Source organism: Pimephales promelas, chromosome 16, assembly GCF_988280905.1.
Source record: "Pimephales promelas chromosome 16, fPimPro1.hap1.1, whole genome shotgun sequence".
Taxonomy (NCBI): domain Eukaryota; kingdom Metazoa; phylum Chordata; class Actinopteri; order Cypriniformes; family Leuciscidae; genus Pimephales; species Pimephales promelas.
In genome coordinates, this window is record NC_142784.1 from 12,921,700 (window position 1) to 12,946,246 (window position 24,547).

Consider the following 24,547-nt stretch of genomic DNA (forward strand, 5'->3'; position numbering starts at 1 on the left):
ACAGCACTGATATTATAATGCCTGTTGTTTTGCTCAAGAATCTCTCCGTTAACAGTGTGTGTGTGTGTGTGTGTAGTGTTGACAGGCTGCTGCTGCTGAAGCTGCTTCATGGCTGCAGTTCCTCTGATCTCCAGCAGGAGACAGCATCTGTTCTGCTCTCTGCTCTTCACAACACACTGGACTTCTCCTGCGGCTCGGCTCTGGATTTAACAGACACAAAAAAGCAAGAACATTTGAAACTAACAAATAAAGACTGTAAATTAATCACATCTGTGCTTCAGAAAACCCAAAGTGTTGTGAAGTTGATTTTACAGGACTGTGAGATCTCTGATATGGCCCTGAAACAACTTTGGCCAATCCTGCCTCGAGTCCAGCTGAGGTGAGAAATATCTGACTGATACCTCTCATTACTGATATCACACAGTCCAATTATTTATCTCCATATAAACTCCCTCTATATTATCATTGTGTTGTTCTTCCTCTCTTCAGTTGCAGTAAAGCTTTGCTGCTGCAGTTTCTGGCTTGTATCAGTAAAGATGGATCTCAGAGAGGCTCTTTAAGGAGGACTGAGGCTCTTTCACAGGCTTTAGGAGGAGAGATGGACCTCAGTCACACTCAGATGGACCAGAGCGCTTGTGAACAGCTGGCGCTGTTTCTGGAATATTCTGAAGGGCTGAAAGAACTGGATCTCAGTCACTGCAAACTCACGGATCACTGCATGAAGCCGCTGATGCCACATCTGCACAAAACTCAGACTCTGGAGTGAGTTACAGAGACACCACAGCAATAGACAAACACTAAACACATGTTTACTTCTGTTATTTATTGTTTCTGTCTCATTTCTTCTTATAGTGTCAGTCACAATAATATAACAGACGAATCAGCTGAGAGAATCCACAGCGTCGTCTCCAGTCACAGCAATATCCAGACTGTGCGGTGAGTGTGTGTGATCTGGGTTTCATTTTTGAACCCACATCATTCATTAATGAAACAGTAGTTTTAGTGATTTAACAAACAAAACATAATTCATTTGATTTTTACATTATAGAGTCATCTGTTTTCTGTAATCTGATTAAATGAATTGTTGAATTACAAGTTAAAAATGCAAGCAATGCTAGTTCTAGATCCACATTGTTGAAGGGCCACATGATAAGCATTTCTTGAAGCAGTTAAATATGATTGAATAAGCCTGTATTTTTGGTATATAAAAGTGCATCTTTAAAATGAATTATCATATACATAAATGTCAGTGGTTCAGTTTAGAATGCATATTTTGCGCACAGCTTAGCCAAATATAATTTATTGAAATACTTAGATGAATACTTTAACTTTTTGAATCAGACTGACTTTTGAATCAGATGACTTTATAATATCATATTGTGGTGAATTTTGTGTTTTCAGGCTGTTCGGGAACAAAGTCAGTGACAGAAAGAAGTTCATCGGAGACAAGCGATTTGAAATATGGTGAAGATCCTGGACTGTAAACCTGATGATTCATTATTAAGATGTTTTGTAATTACTCAATTCATGATAAAACAAAGTGTCAATCACTTTAAAAAGCATGAAACATTGAGTCATAGTTTATTTTTATGATTATTTTTAAAGGAATTTATTTATATCTTTAATGTAGTCTGATTCATTTAAACCAGAATGATTAAATATAAATGTTTGTATTGGCTACGTTGTGGCCAATATTTTGCCTTAATATACATATAAGAGTAATAGTTATTTCTTATTAATGTACATTTCTATGTGTTGATCTGTCTTAACTGGCTTCCAGTCGCTGCTCATCACGTTGAAGAGACTGACTGTGTCTCTGAGTTCGAGCCTGTACTTTATAATTTGTATTCCACATAAGTCACTTTGGAAGGACTGTTATATAAATAAATGTAAATGTGATGTAAATGAACTCTTATTTGAGTAAAGTTGCGTGGGCCCTTAGAATCGTCCTAACTAAGATTAATAAAGGTTTTCGTTTCATGCTGTTGTAGTAATTTTCCATTGACTTTGCTGTGTTATAATTGCACTTGTTGTATTAGAGCTGGTAGTTTATTCAGTAAGCTTTTAGTTGTGTCTTTGCCAGTGCTCAGGAAATAAAAAAGGGTTAATAGGTGTTGGTGAGTAGGTTTTCTCATCAGTGGGTTTTTTCTCATCCTTCCCTATACTTTCTCTTCGCTCTGCCTTATTCAACCAGTACATGATTGTTTTCTTACAATCCACACACACATATCTCACACAAACTTTTGTTCCTCACTCCCCTCTTTTATCGAGTCTCGCACCGCTGTCCGCCTAGTGACACTTAAAGTCCCCTTTTCAGGGAAATCATGGTATTTAATTAATTCTTCTTAAGTACCCTTCAAACCTATGCTTTTTTCATCAGACTAAACACTGGTTTATCAAAATTATTATTTTTGCTGGCACATTTTACTCTGAGATTTCCTATTTTCTGTGTTTTTTCCCCCCTGTGCAATTGTATAACTTCAGTTTTGATCCTCCAGACCCTCGGGGTCTCCCCCACTATAGCACCATGGATTATCTAAAGTCTAAACCCACCAGACTAGTATCCCCGCTCTCGTCACAACAGTGTTCCCTTGACCATCATGAGTCAATCCCTTATAATTTACACTTTGTCTCTTACCTCTTAAGAGGCACATCCAAGGAATCCTGCCGACAACACCAAATTGTGGTGGCAAACAATTTTCTATTACTGAATAATAGACAAACATGTATCAAATGTCAAAGAAGACTATTTATTCCCTTGCAAGGAAAGGTCAGCAATCATACAGTCATACAAGAGGCTGCGGAGTGTGACAACGAGAGGAGGGCATCCTTCCTTTTTTATGGTCAAGGTTATTTCTCTAGGCTAACTTAAATGAAGATATCTCAGCCATAACTAACACATTGGTAGACTTGTTTATCATATGCTACCCTTGAGTGCAGGCCCTCTGTCCGGGTCATACATTTATCATGCATTTCTTATTGTCCAGCCATGTATACAAAGGTCACACATAAATACGTTCATAAGGGTTAATAGCAGTTCTTTTCTCTATCAATGAAGCATGTGACTCCACACAATTATCGTGCATTTTATTACCTTAATCTAATTAGCCTACCATCATGTTTCTAAGATTCTTTGAAAATAAGAGAAGGCATACATATAGAACATATTACATTTCTTCTACAGCTTGTTCCTTTTAACAGACTGTAGTGTATGGAGGGGAAATTACCTTAAAGGGTTAGTTCACCCAAAAATGAAAATTAAGTCATTAATTACTCACCCCCATGCTGTACCAACCCCGTAAGACCTTCGTTCGTCTTCGGAACACAAATGAAGATATTTTTGATTAAATTTGAGAGCTGTATAACTACCACATTGGCTCCTAAGGGACTGCCTCTTGACGGCCCAAAAAGTCAATGAAGAAAATGTTTAAATATCCCAAGTGACTACCGTGGCTCAACTATATGTTTATCAAGCGACGCGAATACTTTTTGTGCGAAAAAACAAACAAAAATAACGAGTTTATTCGACTATTTCTTTTCTTCCTTGTAGGCCAGAACGAGACTTCCTTATAGATTTCCACGACGCATGCGCGAGAATTGCGATCTGAAGTAGTGAAGCTGGTGTGAGCAGATCGCAAATCTCGCGCATGCGTCGTGGAAATCTATAAGGAAGTCTCGTTCTGGCACAGTCTCGTTCTTTCGCACAAAGAACTCACACAACTTTGTGAGTTGTGTTCATAGGCGCTTGTAGTTCAGCGATTCTCCTCTTTGTCGCCATCTCTGTTCGAAATCTGCAATTGAATCATTGGCGGAATTATCAACTTTACGTGAGTTTTACTTCAACACCCTCGGCATAGTACAGCGCGGATGAACACAATGTTTGAGGAGACTGAGGCGAGGCTGTCAGTTACCTCGCCGGCGTGGATACTGGCATTCAGAATCACAGATTATTCGCTTTGGAAGTATGACCAACATACGAATTTTCCACCGGAAAATTACATCTGAACTGGTAAGAAACGTGCACTTTTGTTCTGGTTCTAACATTGCAGTAAATCGAGACGGTGCAAAACTCAGTAGCCTAGCGCTATAAGCTTATTCAACATGTTGTTCACAATCTGATTGAATCTGTTTGCCTCTACAAAATATGACTTTTTTTTAAGGTAGGAATTGTGTATTAAATTTGGTGCTGGAATATCACTTTCTTTAGACACAGTAACGTTAATCGTCTTAAATCGGGAAGAACGCTCACAGACTATAGTGTCAGTTGTAATGCTTAAAATAAAAACCTCGAAAAGAAAGTCTGAAAATCTATTATTTTTAAAGAAAAGACGTAATGAATGCACGCGTGTCAGCTGATCCACACATGCACATCTTCTTTGGTGAAAGTTGAAGGGCATTTGGTTGTGGATAGTAAAACATACCTGCAACATTTATCAAGTTCATGGATAATTGTGCTTGCACGTGTTTAATAATTAACGTTACTATCCTTCCAGTATGATCAGTGGATTTGCAGTATCCTTCCATCCCATAGGCCTGCTATGTTGTACAAGTAACGTCACGATCGTGTCCTGCATGTGTTCTTATCTTCCTTTGCGTTAAGTTAACAACTCCATCATGAAATGTCTGTCTGGTTAATGATGATTTGAGTAAAGTTAGTTTCGCCGTCTGGCTCGTTGGTCTAGGGGTATGATTCTCGCTTAGGGTGCGAGAGGTCCCGGGTTCAAATCCCGGACGAGCCCTTGTTTTTTCTTTTTGTACAAATTTACGATTTGTTTAAAGAAGAACTTAATTTAATGAATTTTTATTAATTTAAAATGTTATTATTATATTATAATTGAGATCAAATCTACCCAACACAGTCACAATACTTAACCGTGGATCGAAGTTACAATGGCATAGTGCGTTTGCTGCACTGAACGGCACCGCTGTCGATTGCACGTAACGGACTGCACCCTAGCAAAATGTTAATATGTTGATAGTGATAATACACGTAGCAATATTAACTAAAACATTGACCCCGACGTGATTTGAACACGCAACCTTCTGATCTGGAGTCAGACGCGCTACCGTTGCGCCACGAGGTCTAAAGATAGGTGTTATTAATACAGATTTGTAAACAAGTGAAAGATACATATTTAAGTACAATCAAATAACATTTTTAATGATGCAAATATAAAAAGCAAGACGTGTCCCCGTGTTAAATCAGCAATTTTACATACTGATATAACGGCAGATTTATATGACCAATTCGGCAAGCATTTATACTATAGGACTATTAAATTGTCATTGTTTTCGGATAACTATTATTGAATATATAATGTTCTTATGTATAAATATGAAAATACCTTAAATTGTTATTGTGGCTCGTTGGTCTAGGGGTATGATTCTCGCTTTGGGTGCGAGAGGTCCCGGGTTCAAATCCCGGACGAGCCCTTCGTTTTCTTATTTTTCAGTTTAAAGTATGCTGAGAATTATGAGGCATATTATATTGTTAATCATATTCTAAGATAATTATAATATGTATTCACACAGTACTCCAACATCAGCCAAGACCACAGCTGCATACGCGATACATGATCAGTGGATTTACAGTCATGGTCATCTTCTTGATTGTGTATTCGCTTAGCTTGTGGACCGTGGGAATTCATGAAAAGGGTTAAGGATAGTTAATAATAAGCATTCGAACATACAACTATTTACAAAATCTTCTGAAATATTTGCAAAGTTCTGATTTAAAATGCTCATGGCCAGTACGGGGATCGAACCCGCGACCTTGGCGTTATTAGCACCACGCTCTAACCAACTGAGCTAACCGGCCACATACGTCATACGGCTCAAAACTACCCGCTTACTAGCTGCCAACTCATAAATTGACCCTTTTCACAAATTCGCACACGCTCACACACCACAAAATGGTCACCACACCGTTTACAGCATTAGTTGCGATTTTCTTTCTTAAGAAAAATTAACATCTACTGTAGCCTATCTAGGCAATGTATAATATGTTTCCAAATTGAATCAAGATCGTAATAAAACCACAATAATTAAATTGAAATAGTAAAATTTAAAGCAGTGACTCCTACCAATTATTGTTCTTTTATGTGGAGGTTGAACAAGTTGTTTCATTTCCGATCTGAGAAAAACTAGGCTAATTGTTTCAAGAGGTCCTCGCTGCAGTCTGTAGCACGATGACGTAGCTGGACGGTCCAATACGTGTTGGACCCTGTAACGCGCGCATGCGCACTAGTCAAGTCAAGTCATCTTGATTTATATATCGCTTTTAACAATTTAGATTGTTTCAAAGCAGCTTTAATTTAATGTAACAGATTGTTTTTGCTTTATAGCGGTTCATGAATAATGTTATTTTACAGCTAGTTAGTTTTGATTCTGTCGAAATGATAATTTGTTATTAAATTGGATGACACCGTTCTCTCTAAACAGACTTTAAACGCGATCCTGTGATAAACGCTGATGGCACATGCACATTAAGAATTCATAGGCCTAGTTAGTGTAGAGAGTTGGTGAACAATCGTTGATCTTCCAAGAATTTAAATATGGTAACGAGCGAAGCTCTTATTTTCAGAGCTTTCAGAATAAAACTTTTTTTTAAAATAATTGCGACTTTTTCCTTACAATTGCGAGTATACTTTTCGCAGACTTTATTTCTCAGAATTGTGAGATATAAAGTCAGAATTGCGTGAAATAAAGCCAATCGCATGTTATAAAGACATAATTGCTTGAAATAAAGCCTCAATCGCATGTCATAAAGACATAATTGCTTGAAATAAAGCCTCAATCGCATGTTATAAAGACAGAATTGGGTGAAATAAAGCCTCAATCGCATGTTATAAAAGACATAATTGCTTGAAATAGCCTAAGCCATCGCATGTTATAAAGACATAATTGCGTGAAATAAAGCCTCAATCGCATGTTATAAAGACAGAATTAGGTGAAATAAAGCCTCAATCGCATCTTATAAAGACAGAATTAGGTTAAATAAAGCCTCAATCGCATGTTATAAGGACAGAATTAGGTCAAATAAAACCTTAATCGCATGTTATAGAGAAATAATTAGCCTAGGTGAAATAAAGCCTCAATCGCTTGTTATAAAGACAGAATTGCGTGAAATAAAGTCGCAATTGTGTGCTATAAAGTCAGAATTCTGACCTTTTTTCTCGCAATTCTGAATGTATAACATAAATGCGAGTTTATTATTACAAGATTTATTTTCCCCATGCTGTTATTATTTTAGCATTTTCCTTACTTATTCATCAATAATTACTTATAATTATTTAACAGAATTATACTACACAGTTTGAACATCATCTCAGTACAATATTGAGCTTACATATCACTTAAAACCAATGCATTCGAATTATAATCAGAGATCGGCACTGCGCATGCGTAAATGACGTCACCAAAACACACATCCATCCACTACGTATTGGACCATCCAGCTACGTCATCGTGCTACAGGCTGCAGCGAGGGGTGTCTCAATTGTTTAGCCACGGATTGCACAAATCTCACGGCTGCATTTACATTCTCTCACCGCTAGATGTCAGAAGAGCATCTCAATTTTTTACAGTCTATGATCTCAAGCCAAAAAAGTCAGCAGCACCTCAATGCAGTACATGAGATCCACGGGGAGGATTAGGGTTGGGTTTAGGGATTAGGGGGCGGAGTTTGGTAGGTTTAGGTGTAATATAAGGTGGGAGGAGTTGGATCTTGATCCGACTCCTCCCCGTGGATCTCATGTGCTGCATTGGGGTGCTACTGCAGTGAGAACCATCTCGAAAAAGGTGCCAGTGCATTGGCAAATCATGACATTTGAAATTTTTACAGGGAAAAACAAAACTTGGACATATTGCTCTTACAATTTATTGTTATTTATTAACAACATAAATGTATTTAAACAAGTCGTGTGTGTGCGCGCATTTCTTTAAAAAGAAACATTCTCTTTTTAGTAAGAAGTTGGTCATTAACAAACTTGATTCTTGAAGTTTGTTAAGATAGAAAGTATGTACAATTTCCTGTAAATGGTAAACAACGGAATCAACCAAGAAAACAGCTCCCGATATTGTCTTTTCAGTCATACTTCGATATGTTTACAAGACAGCAAACACAAAAAAGTAGGCCTACACTGATTTGTAGGCCTGTCTGTGTTATTACATAAACTAAAAGAAAAGCTTATGTTCTGACTAGCTTGCTCGCTTTATTTATTTATAAAACATAGTTTTACCCAAACTGAATAATTAAGACTTGGTTTAAATGGCTAAATCTTGTATAAATATGTTTGAGTCTTTTTTTTCTTTTCTGACGTAGCTTTCTTGTTAAAACATACTAGACATGCAAATTCTGTGCATTTTGGTCACTTGTGTGAAATCATATTTATTTTCTCTATCAAAAGTGTGCTTTCATGTTATAGGCTTGGTATATTTTAATTCGATAAGTTTGAAAATGAGTTGCCAAAAAATATAAAACTGCATGTTTATTTGATTTTGCATTTATCTCTTAATTGTAGCCTATGCTATGCCAGTTTACTTTAGTTTAATTTAACTTCAGTTTCCCTTTCACCATTTTTTATTTATTTATTTATGAATGAATGAATGAATGAATGAATGAATGAATGAATGAATGAATTTCATTGTAGTAGTAGTAGTAACAAAAAATGACAGACACAGCAAGCAACAATGGCAAATATTTGTATTGGGAAACTGATCCATCGTCCTCACTGTTATTAGTCAGTTATTGGGCCTGTTTTAATGTCTATTTGTTTATTGAGCTGCCTTCTTCATAAATATGTATATAAAGTAATTACAAAAATATTTTATTAAACTTATTTTTTTTATTTATAGTTGTTTTATTGCAACATGTTTAACAATAACAATCGCAAATCAAATACCTACAGAAGGATATTAATAGAAGAGAAAAAAGAAAAAAGGGAAAAAGAAAGAAATATTACAAATAAGCAAAGAGCATACGGGCTAGTAACTTTGCATGACGTTAGCATCAGCATGCATTGTGAATAAATCAAAGGAAATAATTACGTGTTTACACACAACAATGTAGCCTACGGTCTTTTTGCTCTGTTGATGGTGTTAATGTATGAAGGCAATAAGCTATCCCCAATAAAAAAAAATGTAATAAAAATAGTAATTTACATTTGTGCATGAACAGTTCTGTTTTCTTTCTCCATGGAGACACTTGAGACGAGAGAGCGTTTGTTTGGGGGCTTTTATTTTGAAATCCTCTTCGCTGCAGGTTTGCGGAAGTTCTCGCTGCTGATTGTAGCCTAACACACACACATACACACTCATACACACACATAGACGGTTCTCCGCTCAAATCTGACTAAGAAATAACATACCAAAACATCATATTCCTGGAATCACACCGCTATTCGCTAGAAAAGGCCAAAGGAAACCCAAAAATAAGGTGTGCTATTTTTTTTACTTCTCTTCTGTTGGCTCTTGTTGTGAAGCTATAGATGGTAAAGAGTCTGTAGAGGCCTATCAAAGCCATCCTATGCAAAAGCTCAACTGCATTTACGCACACAGTGTGAGTCTGGAGTGACACTAAAGACGAGAATGGGTTTGTGCATCACCGATTTAAAGTTAAACGAGGGTGTTGATCAGATTAGATGCCTGCCTTATCTGTAGCTATCCTGTGCATCACACTCGGGCTCTGCTTGCGCAACAGTAGGGGGCTGTGACTCAAAGTAGTCTGCAAACTACCCACCCATGTCTGAACCGGGGAATCATTATTTTGGGGCGTCATTGATTGATTCTTGGTAGCTCACTAGCATTGAGACATAGTCAGAGTGAAGCCCCTCTGTCATTCACATCATCGAGCCCTTATAGTGAGTTATATCAGTGAGACTGCAGGTGAGTAAGCATCATAACTTCAGCTGATTTACACAGATCGTGATGCTGAATTCAGTAGTTTATGTATATTGTGTTTGGTATTAACCCATTAACAGTTTAATATACCAATAACGTTACTTCAATCACAGCTGAACAATACATAGTTGTGATTTTGATCTAATTATCTACATTATCATCCAGTTATGACACAATATGCATCCTACTGCTTTTTAACGTGTTCTGAATCTTTTTTCATCAGATGATGCCATTAAACTAGTCTTTATGACAATTTTAATATTCCCGACATCAGCCAAGATTATTCGGGTATTTTCTAGTGGATTTGAGTGGAATTAAGTAAATAATGTTATGCCATATACAGTAATACATTCCTGTATTACTTATTTAGTTCCCTTATATTTCCAAATTATTGTAACACTATAATATGGGGTCTCCATCAAACTGTGTGTATTTATTTATAATAAAAAAATAGACCAAAATAAATTGGGATTCATAAATGCTATATATGTATATAGTGTGTGATTATTCATAAAACACATTGTGACAAACTAGCTGTTAGAAACAGACACCAAAACACTTTGTAAGTAACCTACTAATAATATTGTTTCATAGATACTATGATATAGCCTTTGTGATGATATGTGAAGAAGACTAACCCTGCTCTCCCCTGTATTGTACAGCATGTTATCATTAACATCATGTACAAATATTATTATTGTATCAATTATGATTGATGATATTATTAGCATCGTATTAGTGTGGCTGATCAGTTAACCTGTAATTGATCTCATGCATTGCTGAAACTATGAAGTTAATGTTTAGTTCAGGGGTGTCCAAACTCGGTCCTGGAGAGTTTAGCTACAACTTGCCTCACCCCCAGTCTGGAAGTTCCCAGTATGCCCAGCACGGGCTTGATTGGCTGGCCAGCTGAACTCTGCAGGACAGTGACCCTCCAGGAGCAGGACTAGACAGCCCATGGTTTAGATGTAAAGTCAGCGAGCCTCAGTGGCATCTGGCGAGCGTGGTTGGTCACCAGGTCAAGGATTTGGCGAACTTGCAAAAGCCAGTGGAGATTAAGCGGCTGGACGTATGGTCCTGTGACGCACGGATCCCACGAGCTGCCACATGGAGTATTCGAGCACATACGGCACTGTAATATTGATGGTAGTTTGTGTTTTGGGAAAGGGTGTTGAAAAAACAGCAGGAGTTGTTAGTTGTTTTCTTCAGGTTAGTACTTCATGCATGAGTTTGGCTGCTGTGATCTTTATGGAGGAAACCAGCACACCGTATTTATTGAAGAGGTTCCTGCTGTACATTTCCTGTTTATCGACTTTGCAAAGCTCACCTCGCATTTGCACTGTGTCTGACACAAGTGTGGGTGTGTTTGTGTTATGTGTGTGTGTGTGTTATGTATTTGAACATAAAGTGTGAATTGCACTTTAGCTGGTGGAGGTCAACTTCCTTCTATTATTAGTTGAAATGTAGGATGCATGTAGGGATGGGACGATAACCGGTTTCACGATAAACCACGATAAAATATACTGACGGTTAGTATTATCGTTTAAAATTGAATTATCATTAAAACCGTGTTTGATTATCGCGATTTTAATAACTCACTGTAAATCCCGTCGGCCAGTCTGACGCAGGTGCGCGCTGCACGCAATGTTTTTTTTTATTTTTTTAATTACTATTCGAGAAGGAATGGCGGAAGGCAGTGGCCGTGCTCGGAAGACTTTTCAGCCTTTTAAGAGGACCAAATCTGAGGTGTGGTCATATTTTGGCTTTTTACAAAAGTCCTGAGGGAAACTTGATCGAGGATAGTCACCTTGTCTGCCGAACAAAAAGTCACTGCTATAGAAACACTTCAAATCTGCCCAGTTGTCTGACCATCACCCACTGGTGTATAGCGAACGCAAGGCAAGTTAACTTCAACCTCAAACCAAAACTACTTCTGGTAAACAATTGGGCACAAAATGTTGTTTCGAGTTTAAACATTTTATGTCACTCACTTAAAATAGACGTGAAGCTTCCGCGAAGAAAAGTTTGCAGCAAGTGGCTTTGAGCCAAAGACGAACGAACAACTTCAAATAAGACTTATTAAGAGTGACATTTTTTTAAGGTATAGTAATGTATAGATACATCACGTATTACACCGATTTTAATTTTTACCACATAATTACGGGGACATATTGAATTGATAATGAGATTAGCTAATGTTTTAAATCTTATCTGTTTATAAAAACATGTTGTAAAACAATCGTCCAGACGAGATATATCACACCAATATTATCAAACTCTGCAAACAATAAATCAACTCTGATTTCATTTTCAATACAATCAAAAACCGGAGACTCAAGACGACAAGTTGTGTTTGAATGAAACGAGAGCCTGCTTCCGTTTTGATATGGATGTGCGCTGTGTAATAATGCGTTGCTATTGACGACGGGCATTTTAAAGAAGAAAATGCCATAGAATAGAATCTTGTTTAAAAAAACTGCATAGAGCTGCTTGTTTTATTTGTTGTTTGTTGATTTTCAATTATAAAACTTGTTAAAATGTTTTCCGTGTGAGTATCAGTTCTTTTTTGAACACTTTCATCTAATTTTAACAAAACCGTGATAATATTGATAATCGCCCACTGCTGTGAGTGGATAACAGTTTTGCATATTATAATGAGTTTCAACTCACCTGTCGATGCACGAGGTAGGCATCCATGTTATTTAGCTATGGGTGTAATGTGCGAATCGATGGGCGGGGCTAAACCGGCCGTGTTGAAGTAGGCGTTGATCTTCTTCTGCAGGGGTGGTGTTTTATCCTCTTTGACGGCATAGTTCCCCACTTTGAAAAATGAGTCGTTTGCTGAGGCTGGTGTCAATAAAAGCTTTTATTGGACTAACAAGGATGTTTTCAGTTCTAAAACTTGCAGGATATTCGTATAATATGATGACCTCTTAGATCTTAAAAGCTCAAGGAATTTTTGATTTCTCAGTTCATCACCCCTTTAAAAGTTACAGTGCGAACTTGAAGTATGAAAACCTGTAATATTGAGCTAATGCATGTAAAGACAGACAAACGAACATATTCTCATTTAAAATCTCTGCATTTTTTCCAACCAGTGGCTGCACAATGTTGCTAGAAACTCATTGACTTTTACTGTAAGACAAGTGACAAAATGTTGACTGTTCCAAGATGGCGGACGCGTTGACATCGATGACGCTAACAACCGCAAAGTCATGGGTTTTGGTTCATAAACTGTAAAAAATATGGACAAAGCGTCTGTGACGTCACCCATAGACTCTCTGAAGAACGTCTATGGAGATTTGCTCCCTTTTGGGTCCTCCCTCTAGCGGATTTGAGATGTATTGCAGTTTTTTTCGCACTTCCGGGTAGGCTTCATCTTTCAGATTAGAATGTTGCCGCTTGGTGTGGTTCCCAGAGAAAGCAAGAACTGATTAAATGTGTACATTTTAAGTCTTCCAAATGCATTAATGTGTAGGTATATGTTAGTTTATTCATTCTTTCATTTGTTTGGTCCTTAGTTTATTAATTTTTTGTTCCTTATTTCATTGGTTTGTATGTTAATTTTTTCTTTTTTTTTTTGTCAGTCATTCTTTCATTTGTTTATTCATTCTTATGTTTTTGTTTAGTTCATTTGTTGTTGTTTTTTCAGTTTTTGTTCATTTGTTTTGTTTTCCCTTGCTCTTTATTTCTTTCTGTGACTTCAGAGTAACGTTTTTCTTTTTGCTGATTCTAAGTGGGTTGTAAATTCTAGTATCTGTTATTTTGTTTTGCTTAATCTTTGGCTCATGAGTTATCGTTTGATTGTTTGTCCATTCGTTCTTTCTCAGTCATTTTCTTCTTCCCTCCCTTTGACGTTCTCTCTGTTTCTCGTTCACTTTTCCACAGCTGGGCTCTCTGCTACCTGGTTGTCCCGGTAAGGTGTTGCCATGCCGTTCCCTTTCGGTAAGTCTCACAAGTGTCCCGCGGACATTGTGAAGAATCTAAAGGACAGCATGACCATTCTGGAGAAGCAGGACATTTCGGACAAGAAGGCTGAGAAGGTATTTGCACAATGCGCTGTTAAACACGAGAGTGTTTCAGTTTGCTTTGGGCTTGTACTGGTAATGTCACCTCAGTTTCATGAGGCCTTTCATAAGAGGGGTGTGTGTCTGCACTCTGCAGGCCTCTGAAGAGGTGTCCAAATCTCTGTTGGCGATGAAGGAGATTCTCTACGGCACGAGTGAGAAGGAGCCGCAGACAGAAGCCGTGGCTCAGCTGGCTCAGGAGCTCTACAACAGCGGCCTGCTCAGCACCCTCGTCGCGGATCTGCAGCTCATTGACTTTGAGGTGGGGGGATGAGTTTAGTAGACTAAGCCACAAAATTGAAAAGTAAAGTCCCTCAAGATCCACTGAGCAGCTTTCAAATGCTCTTTTAAGAGCCGATATACTTCTTTTTCATTATTCTTATGCTGCGTTCACACCGAACGCGAAAAGCGCGTCAAATTCGCGCCTGACGCGTCTAGGGGGCTGTTTACACCTGGCCACTTCATGCGTTTTCTCAGATCGGATAGCTATCTGATTTATCAAAACGATTCCATTTACACCTGGTCACATAAATGTGTTTTTGCAAAACGGATATAAATCCGATCTTCAATTCCCGCGCTATATGCGGATTTAATAAAGTGCACATCACCGAAAGCAACAGATATGAGCTGCATTATCGATTATCGGCAAATTTCAAAATCAGCAAAGACGGTGATAAGAGAGAGCGGCAACAGAACTGGTAAGATCATTTCATTTTTTTACTTTTAATGAAGATGGTAGTGTTAATCGTCTGCGACTTACTTTCACTTTGATTTACGATAGAATGCGGCGCGTTGGCTTGATAGGCGCTCAACTGCTCATCTGAGGTGATGCGCGTCACAGTAGCGTTGTCATATCTGACTAAAATAGCATGACATATAGCCTATAACACGCTCTCACGCGTTTATTTTTTAACATTTTTGTGAGTAGTAACATTTACATATGTGATTTCAAGAACCAGATGCATTTACACATGTCCAGTTTCGTCTGGAATGCGGCCCAGACCACCTCCTGAAGTGGTTTGAGCAATCGGATTCAAACCCGTCTCGAATGCGTTTCGGGGGGCATTTACGCCTGGTCTTTTCACGATCGGATAGCAATCCGATCACAGAAAAACGCATGAAGTGGCCAGGTGTAAACGGCCCCTAGTTTGACGCTTGACAACTTTGTGTTAATTCGCGTGTCATGAGTGAAACTAACGTGTGTCCACCGGACCCTTCGGAGGTGAACCGTTTGGCGAGTTTCACCATTTGCTCGCTCCAGGAGCTGCGCTGGAAGACGGCCGCGGTGCGAATTGACGCCAAAGTTCAGATCTTTCAACTCGGGCGGCAGATGTGAATTCGCGTCAAACGCGTGAATGCACAAATAGCACTAACTAAATAATTTGCGCGTAACGCACTTAACGTGCCAGACGCTCAACTCACGGCATTCACGTGAATTTGACGCGAGAATGATGTCTCATTCGCGCCGCAGGAATGTTTTATGCGCGTAACGCGTCTTTGCATTGACTTAACATTGAAATCATTCGTGCCTGACGTGCTATTCGCGTCCGGTGTGAACGCACCATTAAGGGGATAGTTCTCCCAAAAACTCACCTGCGCTGTTGCACTACATGAACTCACTCAGAGGCCCGCAGATGAATCAAAGCAAATGAATAGTTGAATAAAGTCGTTATTTTGGGGGGGGGGTTTGCGTACAAAAGGGTATTCTCGTCGCTTGATAAACTTAAGGTTGAGCCACTTTAGTCACTTGGACTATTTTAACAATGTTTTTACAAATTTTTCTGGGCGGGCAGGTTTCAATTACAATGGAAGCTTATGGAGGAGTGAGACAGTTTTCAGATTTAATCAAAAATATCTTAATTTGTGTTTTGAAGATGAACGAAAGTCTTACGGGGTTGGAACAGCATGAGGGCGAGTAATTACATTTTTGTGTGAACTATCCCTTTAAAAGAAATTTGAAATACTTGACCCGTGAAATACTGTTGGCGAACATCCAGACGATGTCCGCGTTTCTGAGAGCAACGTTTAGATGTATGTGTAAAATATGCAGTGTTGGGGAAAGTTACTTTGAAAAGTAATTCATTAAAATATTGCATTATTCCCTTAAAAAGTAACTAATTTCATTACTTTTTTTAGAAAGGAATGCATTACAATACTTTGGCGTTACTTTTTTCCACCCCAGCTGGGCTTGTTTTTTATAAAAAAAAGTTGTATTTTTGGGCAAATGTGAAGACCCTTTCTCACCAAAAGTGAAATAATAAGCCTCAGGCTGAAGGAAATTCGAATGAACATGTTTACTGTACAGTAAGTAAAACTAAGTAAACCTTTCATTTGCTGCCACTCTGAATAAAGGAAGAATATGATGCATGAGTAAAGAAAAGTTTAACACTTACTTATACCATATGCAAAAATTACTATAGATTTTTTATTTAACTAAATCATCAAAGGTCAGAAGCAAGGACATCGGTCAGTAAAGTGAGATTAAATACTTAAAAATGTATGATTTATTAAGCATATTTAGTTATTGGAGGTTTGCATAGTATTCTGAATTTTACTGATTTTATTCATTTTGAGGAATATTGAATCTTTTTTTGTGCAAGTGAGATGAGCAATTGCATGTTCCCACTACTATAACCATAATTTACACACAACGCCTCTGCACTTGTCTCGACATGGGTACAATAAAGCTGTCAGGAAATAAATGGAAAACAAATTAACTTGCATTACTTGTTTGAAAAAGTAACTTGTAGGTTTTGTTGTAAATTTTAAAAGTAATGCGTTACTTTACAAGTTACTTGAAAAAGTAATCTGATTACATAACTCAAGTTACTTGTTACACCCCAACACAGAAAATATGTGCTGCGTTCTTTCATCTCAGTAACAAAATAAACACACAACACCAGCTCTACAATTCAGCACTGCAGTCATGTCATGTTTATTTATCTAGCACCTTATACAATAGATTGCTTTAAAGCGTTTACATTATTAAACATCAAAACAGAGACGGTGTCACTTTTAATTAGAATTACAACTGCAATTGTCCATGTTTTTACTCATGGACGTCTGATTTCGACGAAATGAATCCGGAGAAGATTTCAGAGCCTCAGAGCCACACTTACCTATAGACCTGAGATTTTCCTATGGGGTTTTATTATTTCATAAAGTTAAAAACCCCATTATAAAACCCCATTTTATGTTCAATATGATCATCATTCACTATTTATTCTGTGCAAAATGAGCCCTCATTTCGCCCACTGTTACTGGCAGAGCAAATTTAGATCTCAAAATCATTAAATAAAAATGGAAGAAGTTCATTTGATTACATATGTCATGACACTTCATTTTGGATATTGTCTAGCCAGCGTCTAGAAAAAAAGATATCCATCACAATAGCCACAAAAGAGATGCTCTCTAATGAAAAAGTGGCTGCTTCTTATGCATCTGAGTTGGGCTGTCAGACGATTAATCGCGATTAATCGCATCCAAAATAAAAGTTTGTGTTTACATAATATATGTGGGTGCACTGTGTATAATTATTTTGTGTGTGTGTGTGTATATATATATATATATATATATATATATACACACACATGCATGTATATTTAAGAAAAAAATATTATTTATATATAAAATATTTATATTTATATATAATATAAATTATATATAAATCTATACAGTATATACATGAAAATATTTCTTAAATATGTACAAGTATGTGTGTATTTATATATATAAAATAATGATACACAGTGCACCCATATATATTATGTGAACACAAACTTTTATTTTAGATGCGATTAATCGGTTCACAGCCCTACATCTGAGAGACGTTATCATTGCATGTTGTGTTAACAGACGTCAATGTCAAACTGTCTCGACTGGCCACTTGTGAACAGATCAGCCGAGATGGTTCTAATACCAGGTGTAAAAAGTTTTACAAGATTTACATACTTTATTTCTCAAATTCACTGAAATACATGTTTTTATTTTTAATTAAATTAGCTTTTTAGTTACTATTCTGCATTTTTTTTTTCTTTAGGGCAAGAAAGACGTGGCACAGATCTTTAATAATATTTTGAGACGTCAAATCGGCACACGGACACCCACTGTTGAATACCTGTGCACTCAACAAAATATACTCTTCATGCTGCTTAAAGGGTGAGACACACACACAAACATATTCATTTGATTTTTATATTCATCTATTTAATATATAACCTAAAATGTGGCAGTTGTCAGACTAGTTAGATCTGCTTTTCTAATTTTGAAGCTGGTGTTTAGATCATATCTCAAACTAAGATATCAGTGAGCTGGTTTGGTGACTAATATGAGACTATAGGTAAATATTTTAGATATCTGATCCCAGATGAGTATTTACTCTAGTGAGTCAGCATTGTCAGTGGTTACATCTTATCCTACATCTGTGACATCTTAAACACGCAAGTGCTTTTCCAATAATTCAACTCCTTAAAACTTAAAAGTAAACCATATGACTTGAAGCCACATGACAAAAAAACTTAATATGGTTTGGAGTCAAGAATATAGTTGACAAGTTATATGGGCAAGTCAAATTCACAATACGCATTGCTACAAAAAAGCTTTACAGAAAATCATGATTTTAATGTTTATAATATCTTAATATATTCATGCCTTACATTTGCGTGCAGATTAGAACAATGCAGCTGTTGAGGTATGCAATATAGTGTATCGTCCTACACTAGTATGTTGTGTATGCAGATAAAGTTAGACGTACTTATATATCCAAATTCATATAAAGATCTGGGCGATAATATAGTTACGTTTTATGAAAAAAAAAATCAAGCGTTTGAGATTAGCTATTTATTATATAATGCTTAACGTGAGTGTATGAGAATGAAGTTGGATATAAATTACATCCAACTTCATATATTGAGCAACTTAGATAATTAGATAATTTAGATAATTTTTATGGTATTTTTTGTGTTATTCAGAACCCCTGACCACCATTTACTTTCATTGTATGAAAAAAGTAGCATCCAACTTAAATGTGCTATATGTAATTTTTTGACTGAACTAAAGCATAAAAATACCATAATTTTGGAAACATAAGTTCAAATACTTGTTTCTCTGAAAAACACAATCAGACAGACAGTTCCGTGTCATAATGTCTGTTTTTGTTTTGGTCTGTTTGATCCCATCCACTCCCAATTTACCCAATAGTATTTGACTCCCGGGTTGCTAGTTAGAGGGAAACACTGGGATTTGGAGCAATTGAAGTCTGCAAACAAACTGGGTCCGAGATCGCAGATCATGTCCTCAATCTGGCAACCAGCGTCAGCATCGACTCCAAAAAGGAGGGGGCGGGAAACAGCTCTCTCCAAATTTTTGGATTTGGACTGCAGTACCCGATTCAACCACTAGCTGTCAATATTACATATTGCACCTTTAAATATCCCTCTGGGTCTATGAATGAAAGAAAGTTTTAGAACAACACAAGGATGTGTATATGGTGGCCAAATGTTCCTTTCTTTTTTGCAGTTACGAGTCTCCAGACATCGCTCTGAACTGCGGGATCATGCTGAGGGAATGTATACGGCATGAGCCGCTGGCAAAGATCACCCTCTGCTCTGAGCAGTTCTACGATTTCTTCAGATACGTGGAGATGTCCACTTTCGACATCGCCTCCGATGCTTTTGCCACTTTTAAAGTTAGTATGTTGGCAAACAAACAAGCCTAGGTGTTTGTTTTGTCCAAATATTTCATCTTCAGGTGCTCTGTATAATTATTCTGTCTGATCAATTCCATTTGTTTGGTTTTCTTCCAGGATTTGCTGACGAGACACAAACTGCTCAGCGCTGAGTTTCTGGAGCAACACTATGATAGAGTGAGTCACTGACTTTTCTTATTATTTGTTTGGTTTCCGTTCCCTGTCTGTTGTCATCGGATCTGTCAGTCATTCTACAACAAGTTCCTGGAATTTGCATCTGTTTCTTTGCACTTAAATTGAAAGTCAATACATTTTGGAAGTGATTTGAATGTGAAGTGGGCCCAAAAAAAACTTTCAATTTCAATTTCTTTACATAGGAATTTAGATATGAATATAATTTCTACAAATCCAAAAAATCATATTTGCATAATGACTGTGGTGTCAAGTTGATTTTAGTGGTGGATGTATGAAGTAATTTCTTCACATCAACAGCTTTTTGTAACATAAACGCCTGTTCACACCGGGATGAATTTCGCGCGCGGTATTCGCCGACGTTTAACGCCTCATGACTAAACAAAGGGCGCCAACGTGAGTGTGCACACCGACGGGGAAAACGCCATGCTTAAAAGCGTAATTTTTTTAAAAACGCATCGGGTTCGTTTTTTTAGTTTGGCGCGCTGCGTCAAAAACTATCCGACCAATGAGATTGCCGCTTTTGCTCACGTGTTTGGAGCTTCTGAAGTTACAGTGAAACACAACTTGGGGGCGCTCAAACACAAAACGGTCTTGCCGAGCACACATATGAAACGGAGAAGAAGATCTACGCCAAGTAGCGTCGCCGTCTACACTGCCAGGAAGAAATAAGACGAGGAAGATGCGATACAAGATGAGTAGAGCTGCTGGTCTCGTTGGTGTTCGAACATATAACTACATGGCAAAAGCGACAGCGACTACAAACATCTTGATAAAAGAGAACTGTTATGGAGTGGTATTGCAGAGCAAATAGGCGCCATCTAATGCCAGGGAATGAATTTGCATGTTGGCTCATCGTCAGCGAAAATCGCTTGGGTGTGAACACAAAAAATGCGTTGAAAAACACTGGCAAATAATGTGCGCCCTATATTCGTCCCTGTGTGTCCAAATACTTTTTTCATAATTTTAGACACTATTTCTGCGTTCACACTGCTAGTTATGGGATTGACAACCGCATTTACTTACAGGTGTGAGTCTCGAAATGTCCCATTACCACAGCAACTTTCACAAAACTGACAGAGCAACTCCAGTGGAGAAAACCTTCAGATGACACACAGCTCATTCAGTGAATTACTGAAATCGAAACTACACAGGCAAACCCACAACACACTGTAGAGAAGCGCTTGTGCAGTGTAGGAGACCTCTCTCCAAATGTCGGGCGTGAGACAACTAGTTGTTCAGTCCGTTTCCTTTCACACATCGCGGGTTTTCCGAGTCCTGAAAATGTACGGGTGTGAGTTCGGTTATGGAGTGCGGTTGTCACTCCTGTAAATAACTGAACCGTGTGTGAACGTAACCATTTTAAGGACTCAAATACAGGACGTGTGATATTTTATCTAATGCAAGTGTGTTGTAAGTATGCTTTACTTTTCTGGGCTACTGTATGAGAAGAAGCCACACAATCTGATATTTACTGTATATCTCTGTCCTCTTTTCAGTTCTTTAGTGAATATGAGAAACTGCTTCACTCGGAAAACTATGTGACTAAGAGGCAGTCGCTAAAGGTAAGGAACGGGTTGATTTGTATGTTGTGCTTATTAAAACTACTGTCTTTTTACATCAAAGAAGAGTAATATTGTGAAATATTTTTACAATTTAAATCAACTGCTTTCTGTTGGAATATATTTGAAAATGTAATTTATTCATGTGATGCAAAGCTGAATTTTTAGCGTCAGTACTCCAGTCTTCAGTGTCACATGATCCTTCATAAAACTCTTTTTTTTCAGTTTTCTTTGAGTAGAAAGTAAACAAAAAACAGATTTTATTGTACTTTTTTTGTAACATTATAAATGTCTTACTTTTGATCAATTTAATGTGTCCTTGCTAAATAAAATAAACAATTTCTTAATCATTTTGCTCACAAATCTGTGAACAGTAGTGTATATCTAGTGTATGTATATCTAGTGTAGTGTATGTTGTATTATTGTTCTGCTTTATAATGCATTGACCCTCTGATGGTCTTCGTTTGGGAATCACGCGTGTGGTCTTTGGGGTCTATTGGACCCCAGTCAATAACATTTAATTTTGTAACAGAATAGTATTTTATTTTATTTTTTTTACAAATATAATTTATTTGGTTTATTAATGTTTTTACTCAACATTTGTGCAGTTTTTGGATGATTTATGATATCTTTTAAATTTCTATAAATAAATATTTATTTATTTAAATGTCTTTTTCCCCCCCCCCAAAAAAAACAGCATTTTATGTAAAATTCAATTTATAAAAGACCCATATTTCAAAATTTCATTCATGTGGATAACATGGATCATTTTACATGGTTTAATGTAAGATTTCTATCTATTTTTTGGACCAAAAAAAAAAATCACTTTTAACCACTACATGACCATAGAGCTCCACTATATGCTATTTGCTATTTTACTAACCAAAGGTATCTTTTCACAAGTTGGATTCAGTTGGATTCATATCTAAATATTAGAAAATCACAATTATAACACAAATAAAATACTTTTTGTTAGGTATGCACCAATATGAAAATTTTGGCCGATACCGATAACCGATAATTCTTTCGATATATCGGCCGATAAATTTAAATCCAAATTTTTACCTAATTTTGAGAGCCTGATTACAAAAAACAAAAGTCTCACAATTAAATCCATGTCCCAAGCGCACGATTATAATGATGTTCTCATTATAGTGTTGTATAGCCGATATGACAGATTTGAGCTGCACATGTTTCACGGAACCGTATTTTCATTTTTTTTGAAGAGATTTCAATCGTATTTCAAGAAATTCAATAAACATAAACATTGCTCAACAAGTGTCTCAGCTGAAGGGAATAATACATTATTTATCGGCTTTAATATATCGGCCACATTTTATAACCAGGCCGATAACGATAACATTAAAAATGAACATATATCGGCCGATACCGATATGCTGGCCGATCCCTACTTTTTGTCAAAGTTTAGCATTTTTTGTACTGAACAGAGGGTTAACTCAAGTGTGCGCATGTTTACTGTAGTCATTATATCTGTATTTTATAGTGCTTCTGTTGTGTTTTATGCATTTCCTCTTCCTCTCAGCTTTTGGGAGAGCTGCTGTTGGACAGACACAACTTCACTATAATGACGAAGTACATTAGCAAACCAGAGAACCTCAAACTCATGATGAACCTACTGAGAGACAAGAGCCGCAACATCCAGTTTGAGGCTTTCCATGTGTTCAAGGTTTGAATCTATTAATTATTATTTCAACACCAACACCCAAAACACATCTCAAGCAAGTTGACAAGGTCTTTCTCTGTGCACTCAGGTGTTTGTGGCCAATCCGAACAAGACCCAGCCCATCCTCGACATCCTCCTGAAGAACCAGACCAAACTCATCGAGTTCCTCAGCAAGTTCCAGAACGACCGAGCCGAGGACGAGCAGTTCAGCGACGAGAAGACCTATCTAATCAAACAGATCCGAGACCTCAAGAGGCCGACCCCGCAGGACGCTTGAGAAGGATGACCAATGGTTCAAAGTGCAAAGAGGACGTCTAGACAGTGTTTTAGGCAGCGTCTGGACGATGTTTGGCTCTCTGGGACGTTGAGTGGCCGTGGCACTGGGCATGTTTTTGTGTTTTGCAGGAACCGTCAAATGCCGTTTGAGCTCGGTGGGGCGACTTACATGGCGACGAGGATGAAGAAGAGTCTCGCTTCGCTGGACATACAACCTCTTCCCCTTACAATGTTTTATTCTCATTTAAAAAAAAAAAAACGAGCAAAATGAACAGAAAGGATGGATGTAGATGCTGCTGCTTTATTGCACATAAAGAAGAGGAGGGTTTTGTACCTCACACACAACCATACACTCAAATGTCTCTCGATGCTAATTAGTCCATTTAAGTTGAGGATATTCTTATTGACATGCATAAAGCACTCAAACACACTCCTGTCGACTCATTTGCTCACCCTCGCCCGGGGAGTTACATTAAAGCTACAAATGTGATGCATCAACATGTTTTGCACATTTTGAGGTTGCGTATCCTGGGCGAATAAATGTGTAGGCCCTACATATACTGTATGCTTTTTTATCTTCCTTTTTGTTTTAGCTTTTAGACATCATTGGATGTGCGACTGCACCTCACAGCCTCTATAGCGGTTTATGGTTGTTTCAGATTCATTTTGAAAGTCATATGGAAAGGAGTAAAGGCGAGTTAGTTGTGGCTGCGCTCTCGATTCTGATTTAACCATTCCTTGCTTATTGTATTAGTCACTGCGCTAAGTGGGAGTAATGGAAAGTTAACTTGAAATCTGAAAGCTTTCTTGTGGCCGTGACATTAAGATTTGTGTCCTGCTTAGTCTTGTTTTCAGAGAAACTAAACCCCCACTGGCATAGTGTGTACATTTACATTTGTGTTAACTAGGGCAGTGCTTTTGATCATTTGGTGAGTGCATGAGAGAATCTCACACAAAAAATCACATTTAACCTCAAAATCAAAAGGGAAATAATATGTTGAGACTAAAAAGCATCTGGTCTTAATTAATTGTAGCCTATTTTAATTTTAAATTGTGTAATTTTCATAATTGTCAATTTTTCAATTGTCAATATTTTTATTTTTAGAGACAAGTAAAAATGAGACGTATTTAGTACAACAAGTATTAATGACAGTAAAATATATATAATTGTCATAATTGG

The 24,547-nt window shown here is 37.4% G+C and overlaps 2 protein-coding genes and 4 non-coding genes across 6 annotated transcripts in view; 4 read left to right on the forward strand and 2 right to left on the reverse strand.

Moving 5' to 3' along the window:
* LOC148973323 (uncharacterized) overlaps positions 1–1,980 on the forward strand; it is a 95,035-nt gene extending 93,055 nt beyond the window's left edge. The window contains exons 32-35 of the mRNA XM_089120795.1: positions 77–379; positions 490–762; positions 853–936; positions 1,402–1,980. Coding sequence (XP_088976921.1) covers positions 77–379; positions 490–762; positions 853–936; positions 1,402–1,468 — 727 coding nt within the window. The 3' untranslated portion in view covers positions 1,469–1,980. The remainder of the gene's footprint in view (positions 1–76; positions 380–489; positions 763–852; positions 937–1,401) is intronic.
* Positions 1,981–4,667: 2,687 nt separating this feature from the next.
* Positions 4,668–4,739, forward strand: trnap-agg (transfer RNA proline (anticodon AGG)). The gene has a single exon. It is a non-coding gene; the product is annotated as a tRNA-Pro (tRNA).
* Positions 4,740–5,012: 273 nt separating this feature from the next.
* trnaw-cca (transfer RNA tryptophan (anticodon CCA)) lies at positions 5,013–5,084 on the reverse strand. The gene has a single exon. It is a non-coding gene; the product is annotated as a tRNA-Trp (tRNA).
* A 277-nt stretch (positions 5,085–5,361) lies between these two features.
* trnap-ugg (transfer RNA proline (anticodon UGG)) lies at positions 5,362–5,433 on the forward strand. Its single transcript has one exon. It is a non-coding gene; the product is annotated as a tRNA-Pro (tRNA).
* A 311-nt stretch (positions 5,434–5,744) lies between these two features.
* Positions 5,745–5,818, reverse strand: trnai-aau (transfer RNA isoleucine (anticodon AAU)). Its single transcript has one exon. It is a non-coding gene; the product is annotated as a tRNA-Ile (tRNA).
* Positions 5,819–9,295: 3,477 nt separating this feature from the next.
* cab39 (calcium binding protein 39) lies at positions 9,296–23,923 on the forward strand. The gene is made up of 9 exons (XM_039671147.2): positions 9,296–9,436; positions 13,789–13,943; positions 14,065–14,229; positions 18,007–18,125; positions 19,485–19,653; positions 19,771–19,830; positions 21,345–21,410; positions 22,951–23,094; positions 23,180–23,923. The coding sequence occupies exons 2-9, from the start codon at positions 13,830–13,832 to the stop codon at positions 23,366–23,368; spliced, it is 1,026 nt and encodes a 341-aa protein (XP_039527081.1). The 5' UTR covers positions 9,296–9,436; positions 13,789–13,829; the 3' UTR covers positions 23,369–23,923.
* The last annotated feature ends 624 nt before the right edge of the window (positions 23,924–24,547 follow it).